The 12,246-nt window shown below is 41.2% G+C and overlaps 1 protein-coding gene across 1 annotated transcript; it reads right to left on the bottom strand.

The window, feature by feature from the left end:
* Positions 1 to 171: 171 nt before the first annotated feature.
* Positions 172 to 11,962, bottom strand: LOC110959430 (guanine nucleotide-binding protein subunit alpha-13). Its single transcript, XM_022206295.2, has 5 exons — positions 11,263 to 11,962; positions 9,810 to 10,036; positions 7,258 to 7,308; positions 4,705 to 4,905; positions 172 to 2,169 (listed from the first exon to the last, which is right to left on the bottom strand). Exons 1-5 carry the CDS (start codon positions 11,543 to 11,545, stop codon positions 1,798 to 1,800), a joined length of 1,134 nt encoding a protein of 377 aa, XP_022061987.1. The 5' UTR covers positions 11,546 to 11,962; the 3' UTR covers positions 172 to 1,797.
* Positions 11,963 to 12,246: the final 284 nt, after the last annotated feature.

A 12,246-nucleotide genomic window follows, 5' to 3' on the forward strand; every position in this document is an offset into this window, starting at 1 on the left:
TTTAGAATCTTAAATCCCCCTATATTCAAACTTACAATTTCAATATATGTGTAGAATATTTTTTCTGGGTCAATGCAATTCATAAATAAGAAAAATATCAAATCAAATTTATTTGGTGATACAGGTTGAAAACATCTGTACCGATGTGTAGAATAAACACATGGGGCATAATATCATTAGAAAAGTGGATTTTATTGATGGGGTTAGAGTGGCATGAGGATGAATCTCAAAAGGTGATGGAAAAAAATTACACAAAAATACATCTACATCAAAAAGGTCATCTTCATCGGAAAGCAGTGATTTTTAAAAACATTCAGAATGGAAGCAACAAAACACAATACGCCATTTCTACAACCATTTACATATAAGGAGATAAACCTGAATATTATTTACATGGCAACAGATTACAGTATTTACAAAGCCAGGACTGGAAGCAGACAGATGTCGATGTGAACCGTCCTGAAGGGAGTTTCTGGCAGCAGAGATCTCAAATTATCCTCCAACAAAGATCGGCCTCCTGAATAGAGAACCGACAAAACAATTCAACTCAAGTAGGTTTTTTTGTCACATTTTTCCCCGACAAATTCAAAATGTGTTTGAGGGAAATCCCAAACGGCACAAAAAAGAAAGGATTTTTATTTTTTTCAGAGATGCCTGGAGTCAGTGCCAATACAGATATCGTCACATGATGGGTTACAGAATATTCAAACAATCTACAGCAAATCTCTGTACATTTATTAACACACATTCACGATTCCGGCAAACAGGAGGAGAGAAGTCTGTCCCTTTACAAGGCATCTAATGGGAAAAGACAGAAGATGGGGATTGTGGGTAACGGTCAGGAGGATTCAGGACTAAACCAGCTAACGGTATGGAGGCCTAGCCGAGGCCCACACAGATTAAAGGTTGGATTTTTCAGTCAGTTCATGAACAATTAACATCAGCATTAACACGGATTTGATTCAACCCTGAGAAAACAGTGGACTGCATGTTCACTTCCTGGCACACCTGTGCCACCTTTTTACCCTCTAAGGACCAAAAATAAAAGGTTCAATTAGTTTGGAAACTTGGACTTTAATTACAGAAGCTAAGACGGAATTTAATTCTAATTTTAAATTTAAACGGTGATTAGGAAATTTAATGGAAAGGCATCGTAGGTTCATTCTTCTCGCAGATCTCCAGGGTGCCGGTGCTGGAGCCAGTTTCTAACTTTTAACCGTTCGGAGCGTTTCCATGATCTGCCGTCCTTCAGCTGTTCTAGAAAAGTTTGGCTCCATGTCCACAACTTAAACCCACCAACCTCCACCCGAGCAGATCATTAGCGAGCTGACCAAACCTCCTGTCGAGTGAAGAGGCTGAGAAACAACGTTCACAAAGCAGCAGAAGGAGTGGATCTGGACTAAATCATTGCTGGACACAGTTTGACCATCTAACTCTGCAAACATGGTGGTTATTTCCTGTGTGGAGCTTGGCAGGTTGCATGTCTGGATTCTAAACCAAACACCTTGTTGGTAAAAAGTTTTGCTGGTTTCCATGGTGCCAGCACCAGCACCTGGTGAGTTAAAAAACCCAGCGAGTCGAGTACTGAAGGCAGAGCTCAGGATGAAGCAGGGATCTGATGGTATCCAAGACCCAAAGCAGCTCATGGTCTTTGAACATCACCGCTAACAAGAGGAGAGTAAAAACTAAGATAAAAATGTCTGAAGAAGGTTGCTGACGGGTTCTTCAGAGGCTGCTCTCCAAAGTCCTGTTGGGGAGCGTTGGGGTGGTTCTGTCTATTTTCACAGCTTCCAGGGGTCATTGAAGCATGAGCTGTTTGAGGTTGTCGTGCAGGATGGTGTCCTTGACGTCCCGGAACACCAGCCGGATGTTCTCCGTGTTGATGGCCGTGGTGAAGTGGTGGTACAGCGGCTTCTGGGTGGCTTCGCGCCTCTTGGCCCGGAAGCACTCCACCAGGAACGTCTGGATGTCCGGCAGGCTGTGCTCCGGCCCGGTGTAGTCAGGAAAGTAGTCCTTAAGGGGAACGCTTTTCACCTTCTCCTCCAACAGATCCGTCTTGTTGAGGAAGAGGATGATGGAGACATTGACGAAGACGCGGTTGTTGACGATGGTCTCGAAGATGTTGAGGGATTCACGAAGTCGGTTGGTCTGCCGGTCCTCCATCAGCACCTGGAACAGACGACGGAGGGACTGAGCAGCTGGAATTAAACCGGTAATAAAGGAAGGAAGCACCGCCTGCTACAAATTCAGTTCCTTCTACGGCGTCCTGATGTGTAAACTCAAAGCTACAATATGAGGATATTTACTCCTGCATTACAGAGCCTCCTGGCTTTACAGGTCAGGAAGAACTTCAGTGGACGAGGAACCAGCAGTGGTTTAGTTAAAACCTCCAGGAGGAACATACAGAACTAGAAAAGCACTCAGAGAGTGCAGACCTCCACCAAGGATAGAGAGGAAAACAGGAAACCCATGCAGTAAAGGATCATGAGCTGGAATTGAACCTGCGTCTCTGACACAGTTCTGTTTATGAATCACCTTCTTAACCAGTTGAGCTATCTGGACACCTTGCTCCAATTTGTTGGATGACATACTGACCTATGATGTGTTTTTGTCCAATTTTAGACCACATACTAAAAAATTTAAAGTGATCCAGAATCCAGGATCCTTTCCAGATTTCCACCAAATCAAATCAGCTCTTCCTCTTACCATAGTCTACATCCCCTCAAAATGTCATGTGAATCTGCCCAGGTGTTTTTGAGTTATCTTGCTAACAGACAGACACACACACAAACACCGGGTGTCACATAACCTCCTTGGCGGAGGTAATAAGAAGCTGCCTCAGTCCACCAGGTTTAGTCATTTTCTAGAGCTGCTTCTGATCCAACAAACCACTAAATGTCCTGCTGTCGGCTGCTAGAGTGAACACAAGACACTCTATACACTTCCAACATCTGAGGCACCAAAGATTCAGTGGATTGTTTTTATTTTTGATAGAAATTTCACCACAATAGGAAAATAATTACTGTTAGCACACTGTGTGGCTGATTTAACTAATTACCGTAATTTCTGGACTATAAGCCGCTACTTTTTCTCACGCTTTGGGCCCTGTGACTTATACAATGATGCAGGTAATGTATAGATTTTTATGTGCAGTTTCATGCCATCATTAGGTTTAGCCTCGTCACATCAGACCAATAAAATTACCAAAGAAGTCACAGTGGACCATTGACACTGTTAAAATTAAATCAAATGCACACTAAATTCTTCAGATAAATCATTCTGCGCTTCATGCACACTGTCGTAATGGAAAACACGAAGAAATGCGTATGATGCAGCTGTTGTAGGCCAAGCCTGCTCTCCTTTAACCTAGGCAGGTTACGGTGTGTGTTTGTGAGTGTGCGAGTGTGTGAGAGAGTATGTGTGTGTGTGTGTGTGTGTGTGTGTGTGTGTGTGTGTGTGTGTGTGTGACGTGAGGAGGAGCGCTGCAGCTGTGTGTGTGTTGCAGACACGAGTGTGGAAACGGAGGCAGAGCGAAATGCACCAAATCTTTCTGTGCAAAAATCTCATGTTACAACGTGGACACCTGCAGCTTACAGTCAGGTGCGGCTTATATATGTATAAAACTTTTTTTTTTTAATTTAGTGGGTGCGGCTTATATTCAGGTGCGCTCAATAGTCTGGAAATTACGGTGACTTTGGGACATTTACAGATAGTAGAAACTGTAAGACCGATTAAAACCAGTAAACGAGGACTGGGAGGGTTAATGCATTTCATGGTGTGTTTGCTTCTCTCCTGCTCTCTGTGCTCACATGTAATACATGTTAATTCTCAATAAAGAGGTTTTCATTTACAGATTTGTTTCTATTTGTCAGAACAACAGAATGAGTACAGCTAGGGACACAAATACTGATGTCAAGGCTAAATTTGGGGGATGGCATGGCTCAGTGGGTAGAGTGGCCGTCTCGCAACCGGAGGGTTGCGGTTCGACCCCTCGGCCCGTTGTGCTCATGTCGAGGTGTCCCTGAGTAAGACACCTAACCCCTAATTGCTCCTGATCTGTCGTGGTTAGCGCCTTGCATGGCAGCTTCCGCCATCAGTGTGTGAATGGGTGAATATGAGTGCTCCAGGGGCGCTGTACCGCGGCTGACCCTGCGCTCTGACCCCCCCAGATGGGGGGCTATGCGAAAATCAGAATTTTCTCACGAGGGGATTAATAAGGGATATAAAATAAAAAAATAAATAAATAAAATCAATTTGAAAGTTAACATCTTGTAGTTTCTGAAAATGTGCATGTGGCTAAAATAACGGCTAAACTCAATCAATCATCAATTCAAACTGTAAATAAATCTGACTGTAAATAGAAGAACAGAATTTGAAAAATAGACATCATGCTGTATTGAAGGAGAATTGGAATTAGTCACTGGGATCATAAATCCATTGGGAAAATGTTTACTGAGCTAACAATTCAAATGAGAAGTTGGCTAATTTTCTCATAGACTTGTATACAATCTAACTTTCTTTTGCAACCAGAGGAGTTGCCCCCTGTTGGCTGCTAGTAGTAAGGAACACGTGTATAAACTTATCAGAACCCACCAGCGTTATCTTCCCGAACAAACTGATAAAACAGCGTCTCTTATCTCTAGAATGTGTGTTTGCTGTTGAAGAAATCGGACGCGTTAGCTAGCTGCAGTAATGATGTTTTACCTGGTCGTATTCAGAGGAAGACACGAGGAAGAGGATGGACGTGACGGAGTCGAAACACTCGAACCAGCGCCTCCTCTCCGACCGCTGCCCTCCAACGTCCACCATCTTAAACGGGACGTTCTTGATCTCAAAGTCGTACTCGTGGATGCCCTTGGTGGGTTTTCTGGCCAGCAGGATGTCCTGCTGACTGGGAAGATAATCCTGCAGCACAAACACAACCTCTGTGACTCTGAGAAGGGATTAAATCTGCACACGTTAAGATTTAACTGATGTAAAACCCTAAAAACCCCAAGTGATTACATTAAAACATCCAAGAAGACAAAGAACAAAAGACAAACATATCACAGTGAAATTAGAGTTCTTTGGGTTCTGAATGAATCTTTGGGGCTAATTTAACGTTTACCAGAAGGTGAACATTGATGGTGTTATTTTGGTGATATTTAACCTGAAACAGACGCTGCTTTGATGGTAAATACAGGCCTGGATTAAGTTTAGAATCTACACTAGTGATCATCAACTGGCGGCCCGCGGGCCGAATCCGGCCCGACGAACCGTCCAATCCGGCCCGCGACTGGATTCCAAAATTGTGAGGATCAAAGAGAAAATATCATGTGGTCCACACTATTAAAGCAGTCAGTCCAGTCATTATTAAAGGATCTGTTTTCCACATCAACTTTTCGTTTCGTGGCCTTAGAGAGTGCCATTTTACCCGTGTTAAGAGGCCCTTTCCTGTCACTTCTGCGGTGCTTCTTTTTCAAGTGCTCTGTGAATAAAGTTGACTTGAGATGAGGCCAAATATCTCTATCACTCCTAGTGGTTGACTGTGGTACAGGTGATAGGAGCACTGACTCAAAGGCTAAAAATGCCTTCAGTTTTGTAATGAAATGGAAAAAATATAAAAAATAAACATCAAATAATAATGTTATGCCAAAATTAGATTTTTATTTAATTTTTGTTTGAGGGTCCGGCCCCCAAAGTGACTGTCCGGTAAAATTCTGGCCCTCTGGCAAATATAGTTGGTGACCCCTGAGCTACACATTTATGAGTGTTGAAGAAGTCACAGGGTTAGAGTAGAACATTAAAGACGTTTATTTTAATATTTTATACAGAAAACAAGTCACTGAAAGGCCCACAGTTTTACTCAACATAGAATCAAAGTAGAAATAAAAGAAAGGCTGGTTTTTGTCCTCAGAGTCCAAATTGAACACCGACAGAAATCCAACCGTCTGATTTCTAATTGCTGTAAATACATAAAATAAATACAAAGGCACGCTAATGTCTCTGTGGGTTAAAGTACAAACAGTTTTATCAAGATGTAATTAAAACTGTTCAACGTTTACACTCAGGTGTAGTATTCATAAGCAGTTTACAACCTTTTAACTAATTATTTAAAGCATATTCTATTATTTCATGTATTCATATAATAACTTTGACCGGATTAAAGGCATTAAAAAGTGGAGTACAAAGGTCGAGAATTAAAAACTCAGCTGGAATAATATAAAACACGACTTTAGAAGAAAAGGAAGAATTACAGTCAAGTACCGTAAATTAATAAACACTAAAAATGTCCCTACAGCCATCTATTAGGAGTTTGCAGGTACATTTAGTGGCCTTTTATAAATTAATGTAACCAAATACAACTATTATTCTCCTTATATGATGTTTTAACAGCATTAAAGAGTTTTAAATTTGATTGTATTAAAGTACTGAGGTCAAAATGATGGTGGTTTTGGTGATTTGCTTACAACTGAGAGATTCATCAAATATAATGTAATTCAGAGCAACACCACTCAAAAATGTAATTGAATTAGAATTAAGCTGTAAAATAATAAAAAAAATATCTATGAAAACATGGCCACTGGATGGCAAAAACAATACAGATCTTTATTTTTCATTTAAATCTTCTGGATCTTGATTTCAGAGGAATATCAATTATAGATCTGGAGAAAGTCAGAAGGAAAAATGTGGTGCTGGAAATAAAAAAAAAAAGCAAATGATAAGCTTGGAGAACAGACTGAGAGGCTGTTTAGGAAATATAGGTTTGGAGAGTTTAATCTCAAGATACTGTGAAAATGTTCTATTATATTTAGAAGTGAAGTAAAACGGTGCTTTTAATATGCTGGTCTTTAGATAAGAAATATTCTTTAAATGAAGATAGATATTGGACAGTAACAAGAGGAGAATTACAGAAAAACATCTGGTTTGCAAAATAATTTGCTGTTGAAGTGTAGAAGATTTAAAGAGTTTAAGACCTTTTAATGCCGTAGAACAGATTCATGATGATAAAGTATGATGGAAACCAGCTGGAGTAATGTGACCTACACTTATTCATCATTAACACATTAATATTTCTACAACATTACAGCCTGTAAGTCACTTTTCACTTCATCTTCCATCGACACCTTTCTTGTGGCAAATCGATCAGCAGTAAGAAAGTTTCTGGACAAAATGTGAGCGTTATTCCTGACTGTACATGGTCTAGACGTGCTGTAATATTAAATATAACATTTACACATCTGATTATAACAGTAAGTTCCAGCAGAAACCACTTACCGGCTCGCCAAGCTTATCCAGATTATCCAAGAAATACTTCACTGACTCACCCTGCGACAGGACAGAGGAGGAATTTCTGTTAATTAACACCATTAACGAGCTGCTGTCATTTCACCACCAACACTCTGAAGCTCACATTCAGGTACAAACATTAGTTGTTGTGAAGTCCTGAGATAAGTCTGCCTCTAGCAGCGTCTAAACAACGTTCACAGCTCCCTCTGTTTTCTCTTTCAGAGTCTGAAGCAGGATGTAAATCTGCAAACACGTGTTCACCAGTGTGTCTTTGATGTAAATAGAAGCTGGGTTTGTGTGTCGGCAGAGGGGCGTTTTTCTTTCTGAACCGTTCTGACGCTGCTTTTGTGCAGTTAGTGCAAGTCTAGACACGGTCGCTGCCAAGAGCAGAAGCATTCCTGCATCAGAGTACGGTCCTACGCTCAACAAAAACCAAAACCTGACAGACAGACTCTCCTGTTCATCTTCATGTGACCCATGGTACCTGCTGGAACACACCTGTACAGAGTTTACTATGAATTTAATTTGCATTAAAGACACAACAAGCAGACATAAAATTCAAATATTAAAAGCAGCAGCGACTGGATGGTATTTCTGTTCTAACCGCTGTCACTGCTCACCTTCTGATCTGTTTCACTAACCTGACCTGAAAAACCTGTGAGTGTGTGTGTGAGCGTGCACGGCTAAGGTTACAGCAGGGAGGAGCAGAGGAACGCGGTGCTTCACTGAACAGGACGCACCATTCTGAGAAGTAAAGAAGCTCAGATCTAAAATCAGTGAGATTCACCAGAAAAAGGAGAAGAGAAACATGAGGAGTGATCAGTGTGAGTTCTCATTCTATCTGGATGAGCATGTGGTAAAAACAAAAGTGAAACTGAACGCCGTCAGGAAGACAAACGAACCTCAGGAGAAGTCAGACCAAATGTTCTCTGTAATAAAGGCCAATGTTTGGTGGAACAGGAAGTAAAATCCGTGTTTCATGATCATTTCCAGGAAGCCTGAAGTCATCCGTCATGCAAAAACTGTAAAGGGTCAAAACACCACAAATAAACGGGTCCTCACTAACAGCTCCATGTAATACCCCAATATCAGATTATGTTCACTTTTATTAACGTTTATTCACTTTGCAGGAACTAATCACTGTTTTTATATCACAGATCATTCTGACAAGTAGTTTTTTTGCTATAATTTGTTGGTATTTTCAGTCAGAAAACAGTTTAAAAAAAGAAAAAGCACTCTCAGACAGAAGGCATAAACAAATCTAAAGTCTGGTTCCATCTGACCAAAATATTAAGTTTACAATGATTTACAGCAGGAGGAACAGCCGTGAATCTTCCCATGAGAGGAGCTGAATATTTGTCATTTGTAAAGTAAAAACCGCCCATCAACAAACTAAATCATTTTCTGTGCAGTGGTTTCTCTACATATGTAGAAAACACACATCATCTGTTCAGTCTATAAAACACAGCCGTTTCTGTGAAATCTGACATCAAAGTTCCATTTTTTGATCACCTTTCTACCTTTTATAATTTCTTTCTCGTGTTAATCTTGTTCGCTAACCTGGAACAGACAGACCGATTTTATTCAATGGTAAATACTTGTTTTCTGCTGGCTGCTGATATAAACTCTCCAAATAAAACTACTGCATTAAATTCACTGGTTTTATTTGCTGAAATCTGAAGTGATGATATATTTAATATTTCAGAAGGTTTTGGATCTTTGGCTGAATGAAAGAAACGCTTTGAAAATGTCAGAGAAATTATAAATGGCATTTATTAGAACCAGTTTTTACAACAGACACACACACACGCACACAGATTGTGTGGTTGTGTAACTGGAGGTGTTTGTGTGTAAATAAAGCTGAACAGGAGAGCCAGGCTGTGTTTGGAAGCATAAAGCTGTTTAACTACAGATCAACATTCCTGCTCCGATTGCTCTTATTCCCCTTTCTGTCTGCAGAACCAGTTCAGTGTGAGACCAACAATCTGCTCCTTATGCAACCCACACAAATTACAATTTTCTGCTGTTGTCTCGTTATTCAACGCCACTTGGAGTTAGAGTGTTCCTTATTCTGTTCTCAGTGGGAGAATAATCAAAGCTTATCACACAAACTCACATGAAATAAGAAGATAGAGGGCTGGTGATTGGTAAAACCACTACAGGTTGTTAAAGTTCTATGAGACAAAGATCCCTGGAAGGACATGTGAACGCACCGTCAACCACAGCTGCTACTCTTGGCGAAATGGAGTTAAAACGGAGTTAAAACGGAGTTAAAACGTGCACACTGACAGCCGACATACAATGAAAGGGGCGAGGTGTAAACAGGAAGTCTGACCGCTCAGAGAAACTAGAATCTGAGCTGAATTACAGGGAGAACGAAGAGGCAGGATGAATTTAGAATTGGTTTCACTTTCTGTTTTCACCTCCGGGGCTTTTCTGGAAAAACCCGACTAATTGGAACTATTGACAGAGCTGAGCTGTTAGAAGAACCACAGGTCTATCTGTGACGTTATCTCTGCGTTAGTCTGTGGTGGACGTACCAGCTGAAACTCCCTGCGACGGTCGTAGGCGTTCTGGATCCCAGAGTCGGCCCACAGAGCTTTGATGGCCGGCAGGTACCGCAGGAACACCGACGTCTCCAGCTGACCGCTCGCCATCTTAGCCGACCGGGTGTCGAACGCCATCAAGCTGTCTCCATGCTGCTGGTTGTCTGAGTCTCCCCACGGGATGTGCAGCTTCTCCCGGGCGTCCACCAACACACGAACACCTGGACAGCCACAGATCAGCGTCACTCGTGTGGATCTAGTCTAGCATGTCAGACGTCAATGAAAGCTAAAGTGAAAGAGAGAGGCTAGAAGAGCAGAAGAATGGTCTGACAGCTAAAACCAACAACAGCGGTGTCACTTTCAGTCCTCCTCAGTCTGAGAGCGATCAGCAGGAAGAAAACTATCAGGATCAACACAATCCTGAGCCACAAATGTGTTTCTGTAACGGCCACAACTTCCTATTATTTCCATTAATTTGAGACTATTAGTTGAAGATCTAAACATATACGGTGTTGGACACAGTTAAGAGCTGCAAAATAGTGATTATTTCCATTGTTAAGTATTTTCTAGACTAATTCTTAGATGTCTGACTTCAAAAATGTCACAAAATAGTAAAAAAAAAATGCTGACTAGTGTGTCCCAAAGACCAAGATTACGTCCTTAAATGTCTTGTTTTGTCCACAATCCAAAGACATTTAGTTCATCGTCACAGAAATGGGAAAGCTATAAGAAAATATTAAAATAAGAAGCTTTAATAACAAAATTAAGACTTTATTCTTTTTTAAAAATTAATGGATTACCCGTATAGTTGGCGATTAACTTAATAGTTGCAAACTAATTGAGCAGTTGCTATATATTTAAGTGATTTTCACAACTTCCTATGGTTTACATTCACTCTAAACTGTTTCTGTAGTAATAACTCACATTATAAACGTATATATAGTGGTTAAACAGACTTACAGCAACACTTTACCTTGAAAATATTACAAATACAGCCTTTTACTTTAGATTTTACACATTTTTGATCATTAAATTGTATTGATTCATGTCTGCTGCAACGTAAGGTAAATTCAGTGACTTTGGGTGACATTTAGCAGGAGGTTTTTAGTTTTCAGTGACAGGACAAACAGGAACATTATTCTGGTGGGTTATCCTCCATTAGCTCAGACCTGCCCATGGCTAGTAGAAACTGCTGGCTGGGTGTAGCTCTAAAGACAAGCTGGATCAGAAACAGTGATTCTGTTCAGACGAGCCGTTAATAAACTAGGACAGATCTGAGCTTATGGGTGTGCCGACAGCAGATGTAGTCTGTTTATGTCCTCTAACCAGCGCTGCTACAGATGTGGAAACTTTCCCATCCATTTTAGCGCCTCTCTGGGGCCTTTCTGTCGCTGAAAAACGCCTCAATTCCTCCCTTAAAGTGCCTGCAGTTGACCTCCGAGGTTACCTTTGATAACGTTGCTGTAAATCGTGGCTCTGAAGTCCTCTCGGGCTTGCTGGTCGAAGTCCTGGCCGTGGATGATCCGCATTTGTTTGAGGAAAGTCGACTTGCCGCTCTCTCCGGCGCCGAGCAGCAGGATCTTCACCAGCCGCTTCACGTAGGTTTTCTCCCGGGAGAGGCCCCGGTCGATCTCCTTGGACTTTCGGAGCTGCTCCCCTTCGCCGCTGTTGAGCAGGCAAACGGGTAGACAAACTTTTAACACGGACCTGGTCGGCAGGAAATCCGCCATGTTCGAACAAACTTCATCGATGCTAATTTGATGCGCGTTCGCGGGGCGCGGGCACGGGACCAAGCCCCTTCCCTAAAGTCAGGAAGTAGCGCCGCTGACTGTTTACCTCCATCTAAAGGCAATGTACGCCGATATGTCCACGTTCAGTGCACATACACTGACACAAAAATATAACTACATCAGCTTCATGCAGTAAAATGTATTTTAAAAGTTAAACACGAATCAGTTTGTCGGTTTGAGCAGCCTTAACTGTAGACAGAATGGTCTTAGCGACGAATTTACATCAAAAAAGTTAAATTTAGCCAACATATATAGCTACAAATATAAATTGTATATTACTTAAATAACAAAACAACAAAAATATCAAAGTTAACTATAAAATGAATCCGATTTTTAACTGAAATTTAGCTGTTGTGCCATGTCGCCCCCTGCTGCTTCACTTTGGTAACTGCGCCATGATGGAAAAAAGCTGAGCTCTGATTGGCCCATTCCCCTCTCGCTTTCGTTATGATGCCTTCATCGGCTGTTGGAAATACGGCAATCTGTACTTGATCGCTCCTCAAAAGCTTGATTAAATAGGAAATAGAGACGGAAGAGCGTCGGTTTTCTAGCCTTTGACTTTAATCTGCTTTTCTCTCCGTGTCTTTTGGGCATTTATCTGGCAAATGGCAGAAAATATTTATTTATAGTTGACAAATAAT

This window comes from Acanthochromis polyacanthus, chromosome 19 (genome assembly GCF_021347895.1).
Source record: "Acanthochromis polyacanthus isolate Apoly-LR-REF ecotype Palm Island chromosome 19, KAUST_Apoly_ChrSc, whole genome shotgun sequence".
Lineage (NCBI taxonomy): Eukaryota > Metazoa > Chordata > Actinopteri > Pomacentridae > Acanthochromis > Acanthochromis polyacanthus.

Bases quoted from the DNA above. Each gene is read 5' to 3' on its own strand.
- LOC110959430 (XM_022206295.2), bottom strand. From the start codon at position 11,545: ATGGCGGATTTCCTGCCGACCAGGTCCGTGTTAAAAGTTTGTCTACCC. The intron at 7,309-9,809 runs GTACGTCCACCA...GTCCTGTCGCAG, and splicing joins GTCGCAGGGAGTTTCAGCTG to GGTGAGTCAGTGAAGTATTT. The intron at 4,906-7,257 runs GTAAGTGGTTTC...TTTGTGCTGCAG, and splicing joins TGGATAAGCTTGGCGAGCCG to GATTATCTTCCCAGTCAGCA.